The 25,824-nt window shown below is 36.6% G+C and overlaps 1 protein-coding gene across 1 annotated transcript in view; it reads right to left on the reverse strand.

Annotated features, from left to right (window-relative positions):
- LOC115213386 (signal peptide, CUB and EGF-like domain-containing protein 2) overlaps positions 1-25,166 on the reverse strand; it is a 156,495-nt gene extending 131,329 nt beyond the window's left edge. The window contains exons 1-2 of the mRNA XM_036504233.1: positions 24,966-25,166; positions 553-648 (exon numbers count right to left, since the gene is read on the reverse strand). Coding sequence (XP_036360126.1) covers positions 553-648; positions 24,966-25,036 — 167 coding nt within the window. The 5' untranslated portion in view covers positions 25,037-25,166. The remainder of the gene's footprint in view (positions 1-552; positions 649-24,965) is intronic.
- Positions 25,167-25,824: the final 658 nt, after the last annotated feature.

Below are 25,824 nucleotides of genomic sequence, written 5' to 3' on the forward strand. Positions count from 1 at the left end.
GATCCAGGAGGCAAAAGAAAAGAAGGATGTCATTTTTAGGAAATGTAGTTTACATGGATATGAACAGTAAAACAGGCCACAGGCATGAAATATGCTTGAAAATGTGATATGAACTGAAAAAGAAAATGTTAATGGCACAATCCAACAAAGGAGCTTCATGAAGTTACCTCATTTTCCAATATCAGAAGTAAATCTTTCTCATGCATCTGTGTACCATTGGAGGTAGGGTACATACTTTAGTCAGTTCATAATCTTAAATATAGGTTACGAATGGTTAAATTGAATGATTTGGCAATAGGCTTCCTCCATGCTAAAGGTCTGTTCAAGCAGAACTGACTTAATAAAATAATGTAATAAGTGAGGCTCTGTAACCATCACATTAGAAGTGGTAGTTTACTGACTGTATAAGTTCTGTATATTAGGTCAATGAGAAAGAAAGTTGAGGATTAATGAAAATGTAGGGTGAGTGTGTCAAAAGTGATTATTAAACAAGTAATTAAAAATGATATGATATGCAAAAATTAAGAAATAATAAATTGATATTCTGCTTACAAGGTTTGAGGACACACCATAAAGGCATTGTGAGGGCATCTCATTATCTTTACACCAAGTTTTGTTAATCTTTTGGTACAAGTATATGAACATTTTCTGAAAATGAAAATATATGTAATTAAAATTTTAAAAAAATTGTTTTGAAGTATCTAATTAAAAATATTTTTGGAAGTTTTCAAAAAACTTTAATTAAATTCCTTATGTGCACCACACACTTAAAACATTAACATGGAAAGCAGCAACTTTTTTCTGAAGATCTACTTGTATTTTTTTTTTTTTTGCTACATTTGCCCAGAGTTCACACACATATATATATATAATATCATACATATAATAATATCCTGGATATTCTCAAATTTCCATTGCTTGTAATGAAAAAAATTAAATTGTGACACAAAAACACCCCATCTAATGGATATCAAGGGCTCAATGGTCCTCAAATATATTAAATTTGAAAAATTTTCTGAAAAATCCAAGTTTCTTAGAGAACACTTCAGTGGTTTACTTATGAACTGCAACTCATCTATCGCTGATCCTTGCACTAAAACATGACTATTTTAACTTTAAATTTTTTAACACTATTTTCAAAATGAGTGTATTAAGACTGAAAGTCACCAAACCCCCTTGGCAGAATTCTGTTTTACGCATGGCATTTAACCCCTCATAACCTTTTCATTTTGGAATTTTCAGAAAATTTTTGCGAATTTATGTTCTATACATGTGAAATCATATGACTATGCAAAAGCCAAAAACAAAAAAAATTTTTGTTTGAATTAATGGGTATTTAGCCGCTATTTTTAGCACATCTCACGTCCACATCATACCTTCCACATTTGTTTGTCACTCTGATGTATTGATGCTTTTTATTATCTTTCTTCCCATAATGGTCTATTGGTGGGATTTCAACCAAAAATTCGAACTGTCCATATTTTTAACTATGATTAAAAAAAAAGTTGGGAAAATCTTTTTGAAAACTTAAAAATAAAATTTAAAAGACAAATTTTTCTAAAGAATTTAAAAAAAAAACTTTTTTTGCAGTCATATGATTTCCTGTGTGTGGAACACAAATTCACAAAATCCCCAAAATAAAAAAAGTTATCAGGAGTTATATAAGCAGAATCATACCCACAAGTTTTGCTGTTCTGAAACAAAAAAGGGTGGTGATGGTCGTGGTGGTGGTGGGGGATATAACTCACCCTTTTCTTTTTCTATTTTTTTCAAGTCAGCAAAAGTTGTGATATTTAGGGTTCGTAACTTAATTTTAATACATTTGGCATGTTTTTGGAGCTTTCCTATGTTTATTTATGCATTCTTTAAATTTTATAGTCCTGCTATCACATTCCAACCCTCACAAAATTTATTTTCTGGCTGGAAATTGCATCCATGTGTTTGGTGCTTCTTGCTTAATGTGCAATTTATTTTTACTTGTGTGATACTAAATTGTGAAAACACTAGAGTATTACCACCACCATTATTTGTTTTTATGTACATTTGTGGTAGTCTAATAAAATTCCACATGAATAGGGTCACTTTTACTTCATTTATCACTGTTGCCAAAACCTCCCATCTCTGCAATAACTGTGTGGGAAAAATCATATAAATAAGATTTCAAATACCGTATATAACTTTCTAATACATTTTTCAACATTTAAGTTAATTTAACCCTTTAGTATTTAAACCTGCCATATCCGGCCAAAATAGCTAATCTATTTTATGTTCAAACTGACCAGATCCAGGCTCTCACACCTACCCTACAATGTTATTCTACATTAAGTAATTACACCATCAAGATCTTGAAGATATGAGACAATGCATAATTAATTCAAGTCAATGGGAATCAATAGGTATTATGTTTGATTCAATAATCTGAACACTAAAGGGTTAAAAACTCACATACACAAGGTTGGAGATTCATAGTCAAGGTTTAGTACTTTTGAAAGGTATCCTAAAAATGCTGATGTCTACAAGATTTATGACATCACAGCAGCCACTTCAATGCAAAAGCTAAAAGAACTTGCACTGGCTTACCAAAACACACCAGCATTGGTTGTCAAGCGATGGTGGTGGGGTGGGGGGTGGGGACAAACATGGACATACAAATACATACATATATACGATGGGATTCTTTCAGTTTCTGTCTACCAAATCCACTCACAAGGCTTTGGTCAGCCTGAGGCTATAGTAGAAGACACTTGCCCAAAGTGTCATGTAGTGGAACTGAACCCAGAACCATGTGGTTGGGAAGCAAGCTTCTTACCACAGACCTACACTTATGCCACATATGTATGTGTGTGTGTGTGTGTAAGTGTGTGTATGTATATATATATATATATAATGTGTGTGTGTGTGTGTATATATGTATATAGATAGATACATATGTATGTATATATAATGTGTGTGTGTGTGTATATATATATGTATATAGATAGATACATATGTATGTATATATATGTGCGTGTGTGTATATGTGCATACGTTTGAAGAGGAAAATATGAAGGAATGAATAAGAATACAGTATTATTGTGATATGTAGTCATTGCATGATTAGGTGGTTGTGCAATGTGTGTTACTAGGAACTTCTGCTCTGTTGACTATTATTATCAGTATTTGCTTCAGGAGCAATGAACTTGTCCAGAGTTGTTTTGATGTTTATTGCACAGAAGTAGAGATTTCTGTTCGAACTGAGCTCATTATGGGACATCTCTTATAATTTTATATTACATTCACAATTATGATTGTTATCAACAAAGACTTACCAACTTTCTTGTTTAAATGTCAACCATTAAACCATATTCTTGCATTCACAGTAAGTGGAATGGGTGGAGTTTCTGTATCCTCTTTTTGTCCTGCAGCTTATACATATTTGAAATGGTATCATCTCATTAGACAAGGTTTTGAATGGGATTCAGGTATCTCAGCCATGTAATCTAAGGCTTCTTCAAACTATACATCATTTATTTGTCACAATATTTAGTTGACCTTTATGCACTCTGCTAATGGAAAACCTGTGGTCAAGGATAGAGCCAGAACATGTTTTGTCAAACTCCATTCATTGCTAAGAGTTTCACTTATCCCATGGCTCAGCTATGCTATTTACTGCATCCATAATACTGTATTTTTTCAGTAGACTCTTAACTGTAGGTCTATCCCTATCATCAATTGCTTTTATGAGTTTTTTCAAAGACCTTCTCAAACTAAATGCATTGAAGTTAGGTCCTACACCTTGATTCATTGGCTAGAGCAAAGTGTGTTAGAGGATATATTCTACTCTTATTTTACAAGAAAGATCACTTAAATTTATTGGATTGCTTGATGCATTGTTTAAAAGGAACAGCAATTTGCTGGAAATATAGCATCTAGCACTGTATCTTTCAGCAGCAAATCAAAAATGGCTGTCAATAAATCTTGGAAAAGGCTTGTAGTCATCAAAATCTATTTGATCACTGTTGTGTGGAAGTAGAACACCCCTATTTGGTTGGTTCCTAATGGACTGTGCCACAATATAATTGAACATGCGCAGAGGATGTGGAGAGAGTAAGTGAGCTGTGTAAAGCTGAGAGTTGCATATTACCAAGTGTAATTACAAGTATTGTTTATCTTGAGCAGAATGATTTGCGAGGAAGTTATTTATTATCCCGTTATATTGTACGTTGAATGTGTGATACAACAGTGGTGATGAGGATTCAGATAATATTGCCACTGATGCCACATTGACGTCGAGGTTTCAAACAGTACTGAGGATTCGAACACTATTGAAACTGAAAATAGTACCGAAATGGAAGAGTTACTGAAAGCAGTCATAGAAAAACAAGAGCAGCAGCAGCAGCAACTACAGAAGCTAACAGAGTTATTACTGCAGTCGAGAAATACGACAGAATCATTTTCAGCAGATGGTGTTGCAAATTCCATCGAAAAAATTTCACAACAATCCGGATGAAGGAACTACTTTTACTGCATAATACAGACGACACGAAGACATATTCCAAAAGGAATGCAAGGGATGGTCAAGTGAAAGGAAATTAAGGGTCCTTTTGTGAAAACTTGCCCCTCTGGAACATGAAAGTTTTTGTAACTTTATTTTGTCAAGAAAGAATTGTGTTTTGAAGAAACAATAGATATTTTGACTAATATTTTTGATGCAAAAAAGTCGCTGTTTAATATTCGGTGGGAATATTTAAATTTAAAGAAGAATGAGTCCGTCGACTTTGTAACATATGCCGGTATTGTTAATAAGGCTTGTGAAAGGTTTAAGCTTGGAGAATTAATGCAAATTATGTTTAAGTGCCTAATATTCATTAAAGGGCTTGTGGTAATGGAAGACATGGAAATTAGAAAAAGAATATTATCAAAGTTGAATCAAGACGTTGAACTAACCTTGCAGAAAGTGGCTGAGGAATGCCAACAAATAATAAACCTTCAAGAAGATACAAGAAAAATAGAAGACAATAATAATAATAATAATTGTCTTGGTATAAAAGATAGGCTACAGCAAATATTCTGCTCAATACCACAGATTTGCTTGTCAGTTGTTTGACCTTAACCAGTTGAGCATGTCCCTTAGTGGCTGACGATATGTGCATCTCTGATCATGAGCAGAAGTAGTGGGGGAGCATCATAGCCATGTGTTGAAATGAATTCTTGGAGGTTTGTATAATTCAGCTTTGGAAAAATGGGTGGTTTGTTCAACATCCTTAAACAATCCTTATTCAGGGACCTTTTGAGCAGGATGGGCTACTCAACCAGAAGAAAATTCTAACTGGGCCCCACCTGCAAGTTCATGCGCTGTTTATCTTGATATGAGATCACCATGTCGCGCACATATGGTTGTGATGCATGTGCCTGGTGTACACTTATCAGATGGGTAGTCATAAGGGGTATACTGCGCTTCATATATTTTACCCCAGTGTCACTTTGATGGCATGAACTGCTCTCTCACTCAATAATAATAATAATGATAATGTACAAACGTGATTAAAGTAAAATGTAAAAAATGAGAAACCGAAGAATGTCTACTCAACAAAAATAAATTATATCATAGTAAACTGAAAATTTGTGTTGGTAAATATAAATGGTTTTCAGGGGAAAATACAGTTAGTTACCAGTTCAGACATCGTTAATTAATACAGCAACATGGATTAAGATAGGAAGGTTGTTATACAAAAAGACTACTGAGAGAGCTCACGATATATCAGGGGAATGAGATATCAGGGCAAAATTTCGCTAGAAATAAAACTTAAAGATATAATGTGGAAAAGTAAAATAATGGTATCTAAAAATACAATGAATCTATTCGGTACAGATTTAATGGAAGAATTCGACCTGTGGGATCTACCATTGAATACATTATGTAATAAGGTGAATGACAGCCCATGTCAGATAATACATTGGAAAAACTGAAATTAAAATTAAAGAAGATGTACCCTGATGTGTTCTCAAAGGAACTTGGAACATGTAAAAAAATCAAAGTAAAGTTTGAGTTGAAAGAAAATGCAGTGCTGGTGTTCAAACCAAAAAGGGATGTGCATTTTGCAGCATTAAACCAAGTTGAGAAGGAACTAAAAAGGTTGGAAGACATGGAGGTAATTGAAAAAGTAGACTACTCAGAGTAGGCGGTTCCTTCTGTATATATAAAAAAAAGAAAAACAACAAAATAAGAGTATTTGCAAACTTCTCATCAGGTCTTAATGATTGTTTAAAAAATTACAAGTATCTGCCTCTGAGGCCAGAAGAAATATTTGCAAAGTGCAATGGTGGGAAAATTTTTCCAAGCTGGATTTGTCAGAGGCCTACCTCCGATTATTGATAGATGAGGAATGTGCTAAAGTATTAACAATTAATACTCATAAAGGTCTGTACCATTTCAAAAGACTGCCATTTGGGGTTAAGATCACACCAGCAATATTTCAGCAAGTGATGGACACTATGCTAGCAGACTGTGAGTTTGGATGACATATTGATCAAAAGTGAATTGAGGGACCAGCATATTGAACATACAAAAAATATATTTAAAAGAATAAGTGACTATGGATTTAAAGTAAGGGAAAATAAATGCAATTTTATTTTAACAAAAATAAAGTACTTGGGACAGGTGATTGATGAAAACAGATGAAAACTGGACCCTTCTAGGATCGGCGCAATAAAAAATATGCCTGCTCCCACTAACAAAACAACATTACAAGCATTCTTAGATCTGGTAAGATAGTTTACAAACATAAACCTATCCTTAATAGAGAAAGATCTTCAGCAAAGTTGTACCTCATTATAACTAGCAAGAAGTGGTTTTGGAAAACCCTCATCTGTATCACCAATCCTTAAGAGAAAAAGAAAATGGAAGTATTTTTTAACAAACATCCTCGATGCATCTACCAATATAACCAGGAGCTTCCTGACTTTCATTAGGCAGCATTTCCTTAGAACCTATAAATGCCATAAACTTTTTAATTCCATAATGTTATGATCAGCTATTCGTGCTTTGATAGCATCAATTCCAGCATTACACACTATAATAGGAACAAATATCCTTCTACACAATTTCCATATTGTGTGACGATGGGACGACACTTGCTGTATGCCATCCTACAAGGGCGTTGTAAGTTCTTGGTAAACCAGCATTGACTTAATTCATACTTGTAACTTCCAAAATCATACCAACTGTTCACTGGGAGAATTCTATCTCTCAAAATCTGTGGTCTGTAGAGTCACCCTCTCACTACACAATAGTATTACAAGACATCATATGAGCATGACAGCCAATAACTTTAGGGAAAGATACTTGCAGCACATATCCTCCTTCTGATGTAGGGACAGGGAGTAATCCACCACCTTGTCCTGCTTCAGCTGGAGATTCCAGGATCACAGTTACACCTCAACCAACATCAAAGGAGAATGCTTGACAGGCCACACTTTATTTACCGATAATTCCCAACTCTAGCCCTGAGAAAGACAGCACATAATCCAAGAGCCTGTTGTATCCATTAATAGAAGGATAGGTATTTCAGATCATTGTTATAGGTGATATGTGCTTTTGATTTATTTCAAGTTATTGATACATAATAATCCTGTTACATCAACTTCGATTAAGCTATATTATGCATGCTACTTGTACAGAGAATATCACCCTCCATTTCTGCAGTTCTGGGGTTGCTGGCACAACAAATATTGTGCATCAATGATTGCATGAAGTTGATATTGTGTCTGCTTTTTAATCCATTATTTGCTCTCACTGAGTTATTACTACACCAACGTGATAATAACTGACCAGTGGGTTTAAAGTTTCCGCCAATGTAGCCAGGAGATTCCTGTCATTAAAAAACAATACTTATAAAGTTAAGTTATATGCTACGCCATGTGGAAGCACTCCGTCGGTTACGACGACGAGGGTTCCGGTTGATCCGATCAACGGAACAGCCTGCTCGTTAAATTAACGTGTAAGTGGCTGAGCACTCCACAGACACGTGTACCCTTAACGTAATTCTCGGGGATATTCAGCGTGACACAGAGAGTGACAAGGCCGGCCCTTTGAAATACAGGTACAACAGAAACAGGAAGTAAGAGTGAGAGAAAGTTGTGGTGAAAGAGTACAGCAGGGATCACCACCATCCCCTGCCGGAGCCTCGTGGAGCTTTTGGTGTTTTCGCTCAATAAACACTCACAACGCCCGGTCTGGGAATTGAAACCGCGATCCTATGACCGTAAGTCCGCTGCCCTAACCACTGGGCCATTGCGCCTCCACAGCTATGCCATGTAAATACTCAACCACTGAAGAGTACTCATTAAAGGATGCCAATAATTTCTTGAGTCTTTCATTTGCATCTTGGTATTTTTTGGCACTCTTGATATTTTGGCAGCCTGCTCTTATTTTTGCAATATTAATTTCTTGCAAGTCCTGTTCTCTTCTGAGAGCATCTACTAATTTCCATATTGTGTGATGATGGGACAACACTTGCTGTATGCCATCCTACAAGGGCGTTGTTAGTTCTTGGTAAACCAGCATTGACTTAATTTTTGCAAACAATTTTCTATAAGTGTCAGCCTTCTTATCTGGAAGTAAGGCACAAACTATCGGAATGGTAAAGTTATTATTAACAGCATGTACTGTATATAATTGTTTAAATAGTTGAGGTATAGTTTTAAATGTTCCATCCACTTGTAAATGTTCACTTGATGCAAGTATACTCAAATTATTCTGAGTCATGAAAATGAGCATTCTGTCACCGCCAGGGCCTGAATCATATAACAAAACTTGTTCCCCTTTATTAGTTTTTGTCTGTTTGTCAGTGTAGATAATTTCTCTTCTATGAATAGGATTAGCCAAGCTAGATCTCTCCTTTTGTCTTACACTGTGAATAGTCCTTTTATAGAGCTTATGGCTGGTAAAGATTGTGTTAAGTTTTCACTTAACTGCAGGCCAACAGTGGAAATTATATAATGCGGGGAATCACGGGTTTCTTTAGCCTCTTGTTTTACTCAGTTTATATAAGTACGCACTTCAATGTTTACAGAATCACCTGAATGATTATGTTTATGAGAAACTTTAACCACTTCACTGTCATCATCATCATCATTGTTCAACCGTGGTCGAGACAATGGAATTTACTATGTTACACCAGACTTCATGGTCCATCATAGCATTAAGGAAGTTCTGTTGCTGATTGCCTGTATCCCTGGAGATTACATCAGAATAGGAGAGTGTGCACCCTCTGGTATCGCAAGCAGATGGCTTCCAGAGGAGAAGAGTAGAAATTACCTCGTTTTCAGCTCTACAACAATGTCCAGCAAACTGGACTCTTCTACCTTTCATAAGAGATGATACAGGTGGTAATTTCCCATATATTTGTACTTTGGTTGGATGATGCTTCCACGAGAGATTTTGAGCTCTCATAAGGAGGTGAGTGTAAGTTCCATCCAACTGCCTCTCAAGCTTCTTTGATAACGTCCAGGTTTCTGAGCCATATAGTAGAATTGGTTCGACTGAGGCTTTGAAGATTTTAAGTTCGAAATCACTACTTAGATTTGATGACCAGATCTTATGCATATCTTTACAGGCTGACCAGGCCATACCCTTTCTAGTTAGAAAATCTTTTTCAGATGATGATATGTATGACCCAAGATATTTGTAATCAGAAACCATATTTAAGAGCGTATTGTTGAGAGTATGGATGATGAAATCACTGGTGGACAGGCACTTGTTTACATATTCAGTCTTGGACTCATTGAGGTAAAGACCTACACAATTTGAGGCTTGTTCGAGAGATTGTAAAAGAGACTGGGCATTGGAGAGAGAATCACTGATAAGAGCGATGTCGTCAGCAAAGTCAGTGTCTGTCAAGTACTCAGCTGGGTGTCTGGAACTTCTAGGTTTTATTTCAAAGCCCTTTCCAGAAATGGTATCAACTGACATACGTAGCACATAGTCAACGACAATAATGAAGAGAAATGGGGCAAGTGTGTCTCCCTGCAGTATTCCGGCTTTGATTGAGAAAGATGATGTTTCCCCATCAGGGGTTAAGATGATTGAAGACGTATCTGTGTAGAGGACCTTGATGGCAGAGATGATTTTGTCTGGAATCCCATAGAGCTTAAGGATTTCAAACATCTTGTACCTATCTACAATAACTGTAGTTAGTTATTGCATGGCATTTACAATATGATGCAAACTTATTGCACGTCCAATATATTTCGGTTCCAATTTGCTTATCTTTTACAAATATGAAACCATCAATTTTGAGCACGGGGGGCTTGTCTTTTTCACTATCAGTATATCCAGCTATTTTTAAAGGGTATATAGATTCCAGGTAAATCAGCAGGAGCAAAGTATTTTCTGTCTTTCACTTTCTGGTAATGTATGTCACTGGCACATGTTCAAATCAACAAATTGTCAATTCGAATAATTTTATTTCACTAAATTGGCAATTCAAATAACTTTTTCTAATAATTGTTTTCAAACAATAGTTTTTGAACAATTTTCATGATAGCCGCAGGAGTGGCTGTGTGGTAAGTAGCTTGCTAACCAGCCACATGGTTCCGGGTTCAGTCCCACTGCGTGGCATCTTGGGCAAGTGTCTTCTGCTATAGCCCCGGGCCGACCAATGCCTTGTGAGTGGATTTGGTAGATGGAAACTGAAAGAAGCCTGTCGTATATATGTATATGTATATGTATGTGTGTGTTTGTGTGTCTGTGTTTGTCCCACCAACATCGCTTGACAACCGATGGTGGTGTATTTACGTCCCCGTCACTTAGAGGTTTGGCAAAAAGAGACCGATAGAATAAGTACTGGGCTTACAAAGAATAAGTCCCGGGACGATTTGCTCGACTAAAGGCGGTGCTCCAGCATGGCTGCAGTCATATGACTGAAACAAGTAAAAGAGAGAGTATATGGGTGAAGTGGAGGATTAAACCAGATTATCTTTCTCATTCTGGTCTGTTTCATGTGTAAAACTTCTCTGTAAACTCACTTCTCGCCAATGCATCATTGTAGTTGGAGTGGCTCTGTTGAAGCTCACCCTGTTTACTGAAAGCTTAGATATTCTACTAACACCTGAGACAAGGTTTTTAATTACAGTGGTGGTGGAAAATTTGAGATTCTGTGGATGTATATAGTTTCCTCATTGGCTTCTTGTAAGGGTATTACTTGCTTGTTTTCAGCTCTAGAGTCACAGCAAGAAATCAACCATGGTCAAGTTGATGGTAACTGCTATGGACAGGCCAAATTCTTTGAATATTTTTATCAGATCCTTTATGTACTTGTCCAGTAGCAATCTTGGACTTCCTGCATTTCTCCATTAGGTAATCTGAGCCTGAACAAGTTACATTTCTGTTAAACCTAGTTGAAGCTGAATCAAACTGTTTTAAATAATAATAATAATAATAATAATAATAATGATAATAATGCAAAAATCAACATTTCTTGGAACTGCAAGGCTTCTTCGCAGAGTTCTTGAAACATGACCAGTAAACAAATGTCACCTTAGTTTGCGGGCTGTGAACAGCTGACACTTTCCATCATACCCAGCAAAATAAGCTGTGAGTTTTTAACACATAATAATAATAATAATAATAATAATAATAATAATAATAATAATAATACCAGGCTGGGCTCTCATGGCTTCTCATCTTCATGTTAAAGATGGGCTACAACAAATATTCTGCTCAATACCACAGATTTGCTTGTCAGCTGCTTGACCTAAACCAGTTGAGCATGTCCCTTGGTGGCTGATGATATGTGCATCTCTAACCATGAGCATGAGTAGTAGGTGAACATCATAACCATATAATGAAAAGCATTCTTTGGGTTTGAATAATTCACCCCAGCTAATGTGGATGTCTTAAACAACCCATATTCAGGGACCTTTTGAGTGAGATGGGTTATTTGACCTGTTGAAAATTCTGGGTCCAACCTGTAAGGTCATGCACTGTTTATCTTGATATGAAACTATCATGTTGTACACACGCTTGTGATGCATATGCCTGGTGTTCTCGTATCAGATGGGTGGTCATGATGGGTATATTGGGTTTCATATTTTTGTACCTTGCATCACTTTGATAATGTGTGCTGCTTTCTCACCCAATAATAATGATAATATTCTGCTCAGTACCACAGATTTGCTTGTCAGTTGTTTGACCTTAACCTTAATGGCTGATGATATGTGCATCTCTGATCACAAGCAGGAGTAGTTGGGGAGCATCATAGCCGTGTGTTGAGAAGAATTGCTTAAGGTTTGGATAATTCACCTCTGGAAACATGGGTGTTGCATTCAACATCCTTAAACAACCCCTATTTGAGACCTTTTGAGTGGGATGGGCAACTCAACCTGAAGAAAATTCTAACTGGGCCCCACCTGCAAGTTCATGCGCTGTTAATCTTGATATGAGATCACCATATGGTTGTGATGCATGTGCCTGGTGTACCCTTATCAGACAGGTAGTCAAGATGGGTATACTGGGTTTTGTATATTTTACCCCAGTGTCACATTGATGCCATGCACTGCTCTCTCGCTCAGCAATAATAATAATAATAATAATAATAATCTTTTCTATTCTAGGTACAAGGCCCGAAAATTTTGGGGAAGGGGCTAGTCGATTAGATCAATCCCAGTATGCAACTGGTACTTAATTTATCAACCCCAAAAGGATGAAAGGCAAAATCAATCTTGGCAGAATTTGAACTCAGAACATAAAGACAGATGAAATACTGCAAAGCATTTCACCTGGCATGCTAACATTTCTGCCAGCTCACCGCCTTAAAGAATAATAATCACACACACACACACACACACACACACACACATTCATACATTCTAAAGTATTTTAAGTATAGCAACAGGATTTTGAGATTAGATAAACTAAAGCTTATTTAAGTATGATTTTTGTTAAAAATCGTTTCATGAATCTCTTGGAGTTGCTTTGATGTATTCCTTATTTTCTAATCTTCAGAACTATATAGAACATTAATAAGGATTAGTTGTGCTGTGATCTCTTTATGTCTAAATTTTGAAATAGACGAAAATATCTGAAAAATCAAATTTTTTTACACGATTTTAGATAATATTTTTGATAACATTTTGCTTTATATCTTTTTAAATTTGGCTTTTAATTACTAAGATCATAATTAAGCACAAAGTAATCTAATTCACAAAAAGACAAAAATTTGTCATTTGAATAACAAACTTATCAAGTAAATATAACAGCTATAACAAAAACAAACCACATCCATTCTCTTCTAAAAGCACACCAACACACATATACTTGTGAACCTACATACAATTACACATATATACACATACTTGCATCTACTCAAAATTCTAGTCTTTTAAAGAATCACTATCCACTTCAGAAATACTTTAACAAATGTTTTTGACAAAATATATATGGAAGGAAATCTAATCGTATGATTGCTTCTTAGAACAAAAGTATGATGAGATTCAAGTTTTCTATGTGAAACAAGTCATACATTTTCTCATTTTCTATACATGCATATATATATATATATGAAAATAGTAATGCAATACGAGAGTATTGCTTTCCAGTAAAGGATAGCCCGTGAGGGTAAAATTATACATAAAAGTAAATAAATGGTACAACGAAGTACCGATATTTACTGGAAATAGCGAACGTAATAAATACGACGCTAATGTATAGCTTCACTGCGTATGTACTAGTAAAGATGCGTGTGTGCAACAAACATGAAAAAAATTGTCTTACCTCTAGGAAGAACATCTGAAAAATGAAAAACCTAGATAACGGCTAATGCAGTACCGGTTTCGGATTTTTCAAAATACGAATGCCAATCGTATAATTGATTTATCCTCATCAGCTGCATAAACCTCAACAATATTTCAAATGTTGCCACATCTATACCAGTACACTCGTCTGAACGCCGAAACGTTAACAGAGCGAGAACAGTGAAGAAGTTTCAATGAAAATAGTAATGCAATACGAGAGTATTGCTTTCCAGTAAAGAATAGCCCGTGAGGGTAAAATTATACATAAAAGTAAATAAATCTTGATATATATATATATATATAAATTTTTTTTCAGAATGAAATAAAAAATCAAGGCTGTGAAGATTTTAGAACATTTATAAATAGAAGGTATTATAGCTCTTTTCCAGGATATTTATTGTATCCCTTCATCGGAGACGGTGTGAGAAAATGGTTAAGCAATAGTTAATTTAGATAAGATATGAAATAGAGAGTGAAGTGGAGGAATGAAAATAGACGTGAGATATGCAGGGATTCCTCCAATTCACTCTCTATTTCACATCTTATCTAAATTAACTATTGCTTAACCATTTTCTCACACCGTCTCCGATGAAGGGATATAATAAATATCCTGGAAACAGATGTAAGACCTTCTATTTATGAATGTTCTAAAATCTTCACAGCCTTGGTTTTTTTATCTCATTCTGAAAATTTTTTTATATGTACACATGCTGATATATGACCCACATTGGACTCCTTATTTACATAATCACCGAACATGGAGCTTAACTATGGTCTGTCCATAGCACTTACTCAGCATTACCTGACACCTTTGGTCTTAATAACACCATTACCTCTCATAACTTCTCTCTCTTCTCTCTCTCTCTCTCTCTATATATATATATATATATATATATATATATATAGGGGCTCAGTAAAATAATTTACTTTACCACATACTGAAACTTTTAGAAATAGCAGCCAAAAAGTTTTTTAGCCATTTCTACTACTGTAAGAAAAGTCTCCTAGATAGTGTTTACTCAAAAATAATTCACGTAGATATGGAGGGAAAAACAGCAAAATATCACATGTACAAAGATCATTTGAGAACGTTAACGTTTCTAGATTAGTCGAATTAAAACTCGACATTGCTTTCGTCAGCTCAACATTTCTTAATTTGGATTTGAAAGCACTAAAAAATTGAACATACCCGTCTGATATGAATCACCTCAGACAAACCATCTCCAAACTGCCAGTGCCAGCATATATATATATATATATATATATATATATATATATATATGTATGTATGTCCTTTTATTCTTTTTTAATTTAGAGTTAATTTTGACCAGCCAGCTGCTTGGTATCAAGATTATGAAGGAAAGCATTTTGTTTTGTTCATCACTCTTTAAATCTCAAGAAGGTCTTGCAGGTTTTATAGACCCAGATATCGTAGTCATTTGTAGTGTTGCAATCTCTCCCCAAGAATCCAAGTTTCGCCATATTTTGCTCCAGATGGGTTGGTACATATCCAGTACTAATAGGTAATGAAGCTGAAAGTATATCTTGGTATCTGGATTTGTGAACTCCTTATCAATAGCCCATAGATGTCCTCTTTCTACTGTATATGTCTGATCACATTAGTGTTCAGAGGGCTGCTGCTTTCCACAATGGCACGTCTTTTTCTTGTGGTCCCACACAACAATATCTGGCAAGTTGTGTTTTAACTTGATGGCTGTTTTAATTTTTTTAAGTTCAGTCAATATCCTTTTGACACATCAGTCTCAATATAGTGAACTTGGTAAGTATTTCATAAAGGACCCGTTCATACCTTGGTTTGAAATAATATTTTTTCTACAGGTTTTTTGTGTACATTCAACATAGCAGACCTCCAAACTCACTGCAGAAAACAAAGTGGGAAGGGGTGGTTGGGACCTCGGAATTTCCCACCAATGGAGTTTTGTTTCACAGGTTTTTTCGCCAGGTTATTTCACATGCTTTCAACAAATGTGACATTGAAAAGGAAAGATTTGGCTGCTATTTCTTGCACTCTGTGCTACCACATAACAGCTATTTGTGATAAAGTACCCGTCAATATTTCACTGTGAAAACATCAAGATGGGGAAGATGTGAGATTCGTTGAAAGTATGCGTTGAGTTCCTTCGTTCGCATGGAGTATTACCAAAAATAGTGATATGTCCATATTGTAGCAATGAATGTATTTATTGAGAAGACAAACATTTATGATGGTGTAGAAGAAATCATGTCATTCCTAAAGAAAAGACGCTTTTGTAACTATCCTGTTTTCAATTTCAAAAGTTTGTTTTTGGACAATGTTCACATTCCTTCATGGAAAGTTATGCTTTTTGTAAACCAATTTGCGAGTCACTTATGGGACCATAAAGTGGTGGAAAATGCCTGAAAATGCCCATAAAGAGCACCACGGATTGGTGATCGTTTTGTAGCGAAGTGAAGGACATGAGGTTTACACAGTAGTGGTTTTGGTGTGGAAGTGGAGTTCTACGAAACTTTGATTGTTCAAAGAAAATATGTAGAGGGTTGACTTCTGAGCAAAATTTGGTTGTTTGGTGGAATCAAATGAGCAATTAAATGCTTGTAGTAAAAAGCATTTTAGCAAAGTATTTTTGAATGGAAATAAACTAGAGTTGGTTTGTAAGAAAATTCTTTCGGCAGTAATTTGCTAGTAAAGCAAATTTAATTTGAACAGACTCATTTTATTGGTTGAAAAATATACTAGCCAAAGCTGTCCTGGTTTTTGACCAAAATTATTCCAAAAGATTGTTTCTGGACGCTTCTAGAAGTTTCCAATGAAGGTTATAAAAACCACAATTTTTCCATGTTTTTTAGTGACATTTACAATATCCTCATGAGGCTATGTCACTCACAGCCTTGTGTGCCATGTAGTGTTGAAATGTCTGACATTAGTGTAATAGATGCGGCATTATTCTATGTTATGACCTTATCATTTATCTAAACTTTTTCCATAGAATACTTTGATGGATTAGTTAAGGAATTTTAAGAAAAACTTCTGCCACCCCTCATTTTCTCCCAAATTTGTTTATTTAAAAAATTTTTTTTGCCGAAAACCCCCATTTTCGGATACGGCGGTTCCGGAAAATTGCCAAAAATCGGCATTGTGAAATTTTTTTCCCCCTTCCCCCAGTTAAATTCTTCAATTTTGAGTTTTTTCCCCAACACTAACCCTAACCATAACTACATAAATGCTTTGAAATTTTTGTCCGAATCATGATGTATGTATTTTCCCACATATTTAGAACAAAAAAAAAATTCTTAAAAAAGTTTTGGAAATATTTTTCATAAATTTTTTTCATAAATCTCCGTATTTTTTGCATATTTAATAAAAAAAAAAAAGCATTTCTGAAAAAAGTAAAAAAATGAAGGAAATGTGGTAATTTAAAAATGCCAATTTTTGCCAATGTTTTAGCAGATTCATATTCCTTGTAGCTGAAAAGGGGAGGGTTTGTGTTGAAACAAAAAGATTTAAAAGAAAGGGTGGTTTTTGGTGGGGAGGGGGCAGAAGTTTTGCAAAATTTTATTCTTGTCATCTCTTCACGACTAGTTATCTTTAGGAAAAAAAAAACTAGAATATATTGACTTGGCTTACTCTTCAAGAGTGAACGAAGGGAGATTACTCCTGATATATATATATATTTTGCAATTGTACTTATTTATCTCTGTAGAATAAAAGAAGTATTCACCAAAATAATGCGACTCTGATCTTTTGCATTTGATAATGCTTGTTCTATTAACTACTTCAAGTTGCAAGAGAAAGCCATAAAAGAAAAAGATTTGTATGTGACATACAACGTATCTATACAACATATTCAGTTTGCAATCAAAACCTTGTGGAGCTGTTGCACCAAGACATGTTTTCTACTTAAATTAACTGTCCTGATAGTTGAACTGCTAACCCCTAGACAACTAGAACAGTTGAACTGACAACCAGAACTCATCTATTTAGTTCAGTTAATTATTGCAAATTATCTGGCAGTGTTTCTACAGCTGGATGCCCTTCCTAACGCCAACCACTCCGTGAGTGTAGTGGGTGCTTTTTACGTGCCACCGGCACAGGTGCCAAGGGAGGCTGACATCATCCACGATTGGTTGGTGCTTTTAACGTGCCACCAGCACAGAAGCCAGCTAAGGCGGCGCTGGCATCACCCACGTTCGGATGGTGCTTTTTATGTGCCACTGTCTGGCTTCTGTGCCGGTGGCACATAAAAAGCACCATCCGAACGTGGCCGATGCCAGCGTCGCCTTCGCTGGCTTCCATGCCGGTGGCACGTTAAAAGCACCAACCGATCGTGGCCAATGCCAGTCTCCCCTGGTACCTGTGCTGGTGGCACGTAAAAAGCACCCACTACACTCGTGGAGTGGTTGGCGTTAGGAAGGGCATCCAGCTGTAGAAACACTGCCAGATCAGACTGGAGCCTGGTGCAGCCCCTGGCTTCCCAGACCCCGGTCGAACCGTCCAACCCGTGCTAGCGCGGAAAACGGACATTAAACGATGATGATGATGATGAATTGTTACAAATTTACAAGGAAAGAAGTGTGACAGCACCACACGTGTTCCTCTCATTCAACAATATATTAAACCTGGGAGTATAGTGTGTAGTGATACCTGGCCAACCTACAAGTACTTAAATTCTTTAGGTTATCAGTTTTTTTGCTGTTAACCACTGTAAAAATTTTCTGGATAACACACATAAAAACACACACACAAAACATTGAAAGACTCCGGAGAAACATAAAAGAATCAATCCTAAGGCCAGGAATTCAATCAAAATATCTGCAACAATATCTTGCAAGATATTTATTTATAATTTCTCCATCTTGGGCAAGTGTCTTCTGCTATAGCCCCGGGCCGACCAATGCCTTGTGAGTGGATTTGGTAGACGGAAACTGAAAGAAGCCTGTCGTATATATGTATATATATATAAATGTGTGTGTATATGTTTATGTGTCTGTGTTTGTCCCCCTAGCATTGCTTGACAACCGATGCTGGTGTGTTTACGTCCCCGCCACTTAGCGGTTCAGCAAGCGAGACCGATAGAATAAGTACTGGGCCTACAAAGAATAGGTCCCGGGGTCGATTTGCTCGACTAAAGACGGTGCTCCAGCATGGCCGCAGTCAAATGACTGAAACAAGTAAAAGAGTTAAAAGAGAGTTATGAAGAAAGTCTGTCGCACAAGTTCTTCATAGAGGTAGCCAAGTTATACCCTGCTCTCTCGGGTCATCACCATCAAACAGTTACCAACGAAGACTGAGCGGAAGAAGAAAGTTTGTAAGGTGTTTTTAATGTTTTTTGCTCTTTCACCTTTACTTTTATTTCTACCTCCCAAAAGAAAACTCTATGGGGTTTCTCAGAGTATGCCACCCTATTCTTTTTTTTTTTTTAGGAAAAAAAAGTGGCTTGTGGTAGGTTTGAAGATCAGATACGTTGATACTTTAAAAAATCTGTGGAAAAAAATTATTTCATACTGAGGTACAATGGGTCCTTTATGAAGTATTTACTGATATATATGTATACACACACACATATATATATATGACAGACACCTACCTTGTTCATTTGAATCTAATAGAAACTTCTATTCCTATGAGAGCTGTACAAGCTGTGTACAGGGATGCTACCAGTAAAGTGAGGGTTGGCAAGTAAAGAATTCAGGGTACAAGTAGGGGTTCACCAAGGATCGGTGCTCAACTCTCTCTCATTCATCACAGTCCTCCAGGCAATAACAAAGGAATTCAAGACAGGCTGTTCCTGGGAGCTCCGACCTTGCTCTTATAGCTGAACCACTACCAGAACTAAACAAGTTCTAGGTATGGAAACAAGGTCTAGAATTGAAGGGCCTTAGAGTTAACCTGGTAAAATCTAAAGTCTTAGCAAGTAGGAAGGTAGACAAATGACAAATCCCTTCAGGTAAATGACTCTGCATGATCTGTAGAAAAGGTGTAGGTAGAAGCTCCATAAGATGCACCCAATGTAAGCTTTCAGCACATAAAAGGTGCAGCAATATCAGAGGAAGGTTAAAAGGGAAACTAGCTTTTGTATGTGTCAGATGCACAAGTATAATGAACAGTGAAAATAGGCAGAAAATTGACTCCATCAAGTGCCAGTGGGGCACGCTAGAGGTAGTAGATAGCTTCCATTATCTAGGTGACCAAATTAGTACTGGATGCAGATACTCCAATAGTATAAACTGTGAGAATAAGATTCGATTGGTCAAAGTTGAGAGAGCGCCTACCTCTGCTGGCAACAAAGGGCCAATCTCTCAGAAGGAAAGGCAAATTGTTTGATGTTATAACAGACAAGCTAGATGAGAAGTATATTTTAAACGTAGGGAGGGGGAAAGAAAAAGGAAAGGAAGGACCTTAAACGTAACAGTTGGCGAGTGAAAGAGGTAAGTAAGGGGAGAGAAGAGGAACGCATTGTTAAATGACACTGTACAAGAGACGAATAGGAAGAGGAAGGATACTTCTCGTAAGGAGAGAAAGAAAGATAGGTGGCGGAATATGTGTAACAAACGTACACAAAATAAAATTTCTTATATATGTGTATACAAAAGTGTATATTAGCATAAATACCCATATATAAACACAGATATAAACATATGGAAATATGCACGTAAATACACATCTACACAAATATAAGTGTATACATGCATACATATACATCCATGTATATGTATGCACAAGTATAAACATACACGCTTACTTACACATATACATACGAATACACATGCATGCCAACAATACAGACAACCACATAAAAATATGTCTGGGTCCTCACGTATATATGCAAACAACTTTTTTTTTAAATTGCTGAGTGTATAATAATAAAATTCAGATAAAAGACATGCAAAATAGAACACCCTATATCGAATTATCTATAAATTAAACAATTATATGGGTTTATAAAATACAATAAAATGAAATAAAATAAAATAAAAATAGAATCTTAAACATGAAAATAATATATGCATATAACACTCGAAGGTATTTCTTAAGAAATATGTCGAAATATATACAATATCTTTGCGATGCGAAATAAATCTTGTATTATAAGATACAAATCCGACAGTGTGATTAAAAACTAGTTCAAGAATCAAAAGATATATACGATCCATATGGTATATTGTTAGTCGACATTTTGAATTTTGTTGCGTGTCTACAGGAATTCAAGAGTTCGCGTCTTTGATTCAAAGAATAAAATATAAAATTTTTATAAAGACTAAAATAGAAAATTTTTCCAACAGGCATAAATCTCATTTGAAGGGTCTTTTATGCGCACCGTGTCTGTAAGGTGAAGCTCTATCTAAATTTCTCCATGTCACGTTGAAAGGTCGGGTTTCGTTTCCTTTTAATTCCCAGACATATTTTGCCAGTGTCCTATTTTCGGGGTATCGGAAGGAATTACTATGAGAATAAAATTGGGTTTTGAAAGAATTTTCAGAAGCCCCTGTATAAGTTCTATATTCGTGTGAGCCTTCTATCTGCACTTTGGCTCTATACACGATTCCTTTTTCAGGCATTTTCCTTCCAACGGACAGGCGGTCCTATCTTTGCAATTGCAATTTTTAAGAAAAGAATCGGCTCTATGATTATTCGCAATTATCTTATTGTTGTGTTGGTTAATAAAAGAGGCGAAGTTTTTGCAGCAAGAACAGCTGATCTTAAGCCTTCTTCTATTAAATATTCTATAAAATTTATGGTCAGGTTGAAAGTATCTAGAGACTAATTTTAAGAATTCCCTACCTATATTTGTTTTTACGGCCATATTGAAAGCTGGGTTAAACCACTAAACCTTCCTAGTCCTAGTTCTACGTGTAGCATTACCGCTAGAATTAAATTGGTTATACTGGATCTTCTCAGAGAATCCACTATTCCTTAACGCGCTATTGTAATAAGATGTGGCATTTTAGAAAGCTGCCTCATCCGAAGAAACTGACGATATTCGTCTACCTACATTACTAACTAAGTTCCTGAGAATAACTGGCGGATGACTGGATTCTTTGCTAATATAAGACAGTTTATCATTAGACTTACGGTAAGGTTTGAATTTATCCGACTGTAGATCCCTATTTACATCTAAAAAATCTACACTTTTCAGGTTAGTATCTATCGTAACACGTAAGCCTATCCTTTGGAAGAAAGCAATTAGATCCTTCCTAAGCTTGTCTTATTCATGGCTGTTTAAATTATGGGTGACTATAAGGCCGTCATCCCTATATAATCTTGCGTCTATAAACGGGAATTCTAGCTTTAGATTGTGCAAAATATAAGCCCCTATGAGCACGCATAACTCAGTCCCGTCGTATGCCCCTATCGGTACATCGAAAAGAGAATCCTCACTCTTTTTGACCCAGGTAGAATCCTTGTATATGTATGCATGTATACACTTATATTTGTGTGGATGTGTATTTACGTGCATATTTCCATATGTTTATATATGTGATCTTATATGTGTATTTATGCTATTTTTTTCACTTCTCTCCAACACACAGTCTTTCTTCTCTCAGACCCTCAACCTCTATTATAAATACATACTCCCTCCCCCTCTCTCTCTCTCTCTCTTCTATCAGCCTCTCAATATACAGACACACTTTCTTTCTTTACTTTTTTACTATTCTCCATCACCCCATTAAATTAAAAAAGAGAGAAATAAAATATCCATAAAAATGTCCAGAAACTGGTGGAGCATGGAATTAGCATTGTTTTTGACAGCCTGACACTGTGCAGAAGGAGATAACCCAAATAACATAATCACAGCTGTGCTGAAGAGCAATGGTTACACAAGAACTTTAGCACAGATAGAATGAAAGAAGCAGGAGTTTCCATGCTCCTATGCTCTCAACCGATCCCACATCAGCACTCTTGATCCCATCCTTGATAATGAACACAGCAAAGATGATAAGGATGGAGGCACAGATGAAGACGAAAGATGTTACCCCCACTTAGTAGACACTCAAGAAAACAAAGAAGATTCAAGCAAGAAACCTACCCAGAAAGTAAACCCAAATGCAAGTGCCCCTACCACCATCAAAGCGAAAAACCATGTAGGTGAAAGAGCCAAGAAAGAACAACTAAAAAGAGCAGAAACAAAAGATAAAACAGCCAAAGAAAGAAGCGAACCTAACTGCCCATATAACAAAAAAGGATTAAAAGAGACAGCACACACGAATATGCAAATTTTACTTGAAAGGTGTCTGCTGGCATGGAGAAGGGGTGCAAGCTGTCATTTTGCCCATCAAAGACCCCACCACACAAACACGAAACAGGGTGGAAACCACCTGCCAAAAGGAAAGGACTACGCACCACCTGCCCCAAACGGAGGTATGCAGATGTAGTGCATGCTACAAACCAGTCTTATCAACATGCTGAAAGGGCAGCTGTTGAACAACAATCTTTTTGTGCATGGCACAAAAGATTGTACAGTAGCTGACCTGGCTACTTCAAACTCACAGATGGGACTATCCCCACTACACAAGACTACCACAGCAAATAGACCCAAGGCGGGCACCACTGGCAACAACACAGCCATCACATCGGTGCTCTTACTGAACATCAGAGGACTGCTAACACTCAGTAACAGGACAAAAATCCCTTTCTTGAGAGACCTTGTTGCATACAATCAAGCCTTATGTATAGAAAGAAAGGAGTCATGGAGGAGTTGCTATGTACATCCATGAGGACTTCACACCCCAGGTCCTTTTGCCACACTCAAATTCAGTATGTGACACACTAATTGTACATATAAGACTCGATGTAGTTATATGTGCTACATATCGCCCTCCAGATGCCCCAAGCCATGTAGGCAAGTTTGAAGACCTCCTTACAAAAATAGAAGGAATTCTAGTTACATTAGAGCAACACATAAGTGTACTTCTTATGGGAGACATCAATCTGCCCGATGTCAGATGGCCTGAGGGCCTTTCTCTTCCAGGAATGGCACGATGTGAACAAGGATAGGTGAAGTCCCTCCTGAACCTCATCAACACTTTGTACATGGAACAAATAGTACTCCAGCCAACCAGGGCATGTAACATACTGGATCTCTGCTTCCTAAATAATATGAATCTCATCCATAATGTGAAAGTGAACTGACGCTACTCTCGGATCACAACATGGTAGAGCTCACCATGTACAAATCAAAGGAAACCATGGACATGCAGCCTACAAGTGACTCTCAAAATCTTTCCAGCTTGAAATTCCATAAAGCAAACTAGAAACATAACTTAGCGGTTCGGCAAAAGAGACCAATAGAATAAGCTTGCAAAGAGGGTCATTTTGTTTTGACTAAAGGCAGTGCTCCAGCATGACCACAGTCAATTGACTGAGACAAATAAAAGAATATATATATATATAATACACACACACATATTTGTATTATGTATATCTATCAATCTATCTAACCATCTATCTACATACATACATTCATGCATGCATGCATACATACATACATACATACATACATACATACATACATACATACATACATACATACACACACAGATAGATAATATGATGACTATGGATGACCGCTTTAAAACCTCCAGCTTCTATACCCAGAATATAAAATTACATTTATGCCAATAATTATTGATGCTCTTGGTTTTATGAGTAAATGCCTAAGTGACAATCTGGATAAGCTGGGGTTTCCAGGAAAAGAAATCAACTAGCTAACCCTTGTAACCAGAACACTAAAAATATGCAAGACTTTTCTCAAGTTCAACATGTGAATTTCAAATAATTAAAAGTAGAAGAGAATATATATTTCTTTACTACCCACAAGGGGCTAAACACAGAGGGGACAAACAAGGACAGACAAACGGATTAAGTCGATTACATCGATCCCAGTGCGTAACTGGTACTTAATTTATCGACCCCGAAAGGATGAAAGGCAAAGTCGACCTCGGCGGAATTTGAACTCAGAACGTAGCGACAGACGAAATACGGCTACGCATTTCGCCCGGCGTGCTAACGTTTCTGCCAGCTCACCGCCTTTCGTAGAAGAGAATATATGTGTGCATGCATGCGTGTGTGTGTGTGTGTGTGCATGTGCATACATGCATTCATAAGTGTGTGAGTGTGTCTATGTAGGTGTAGGGAGAGAGAAAAAATCATAGAAGCAAAAGAAAAATTAAAGTAATAAAACTGAACAACTTACGAATTGGCTGCTCCACTGAAAAGCTTGAAACACAAGGTAAGTACGAGGAAGACAAAATTGTACTGATACATTCTAATGAATAAGCTTTTACTTTAGTATAGTATTTTTTTTTGTCCAATTTGAATTATTCTACTTCCCAAATTTACGTCTGACCATAAATCTGTCTCTCTCGTTAATCATGCTATACTGTCTGGTTCCCTTTCTTTGCCTCTCCCCATTCCCCCTCTCTCTCTATTTATATCATATAAACGTATACATATGTTTCCTTTCCTATGTTACTACTTATCTGTAAATAATGCAGATATTTCCTTAGGAAGTAAATACCTCTTGGATTGTTTTCCCTTTGAATATAGGCGCAGGAGTGGCTGTGTGGTAAGTAGCTTGCTAACCAACCACATGATTCCGGGTTCAGTCCCACTGCGTGGCATCTTGGGCAAGTGTCTTCTGCTATAGCCCCGTGCTGACCAATGCCTTGTGAGTGGATTTGGTAGATGGAAACTGAAAGAAGCCTGTCGTATATATGTGTATATATATATATGTGTGTATATGTGTTTGTGTGTCTGTGTTTGTCCCCCTAGCATTGCTTGACAACCGATGCTGGTGTGTTTACGTCCCCCGTCACTTAGCGGTTCGGCAAAAGAGACCGATAGAATAAGTACTGGGCTTACAAATAATAAGTCCCGGGGTCGATTTGCTCGACTAAAGGCGGTGCTCCAGCATGGCCAGTAAAAGAGTAAAGAGTAAGAGAGAGAATCAATTTGTCGTCTTTTTAAATATTTTCATGCAGGTGAAGTGATTGTGAATTTTCTTGTTTTCCCTCAATTAAATCTTGGTTAATCCTCAGTGAAATATATAGATA

Source organism: Octopus sinensis, linkage group LG6, assembly GCF_006345805.1.
Source record: "Octopus sinensis linkage group LG6, ASM634580v1, whole genome shotgun sequence".
Taxonomy (NCBI): domain Eukaryota; kingdom Metazoa; phylum Mollusca; class Cephalopoda; order Octopoda; family Octopodidae; genus Octopus; species Octopus sinensis.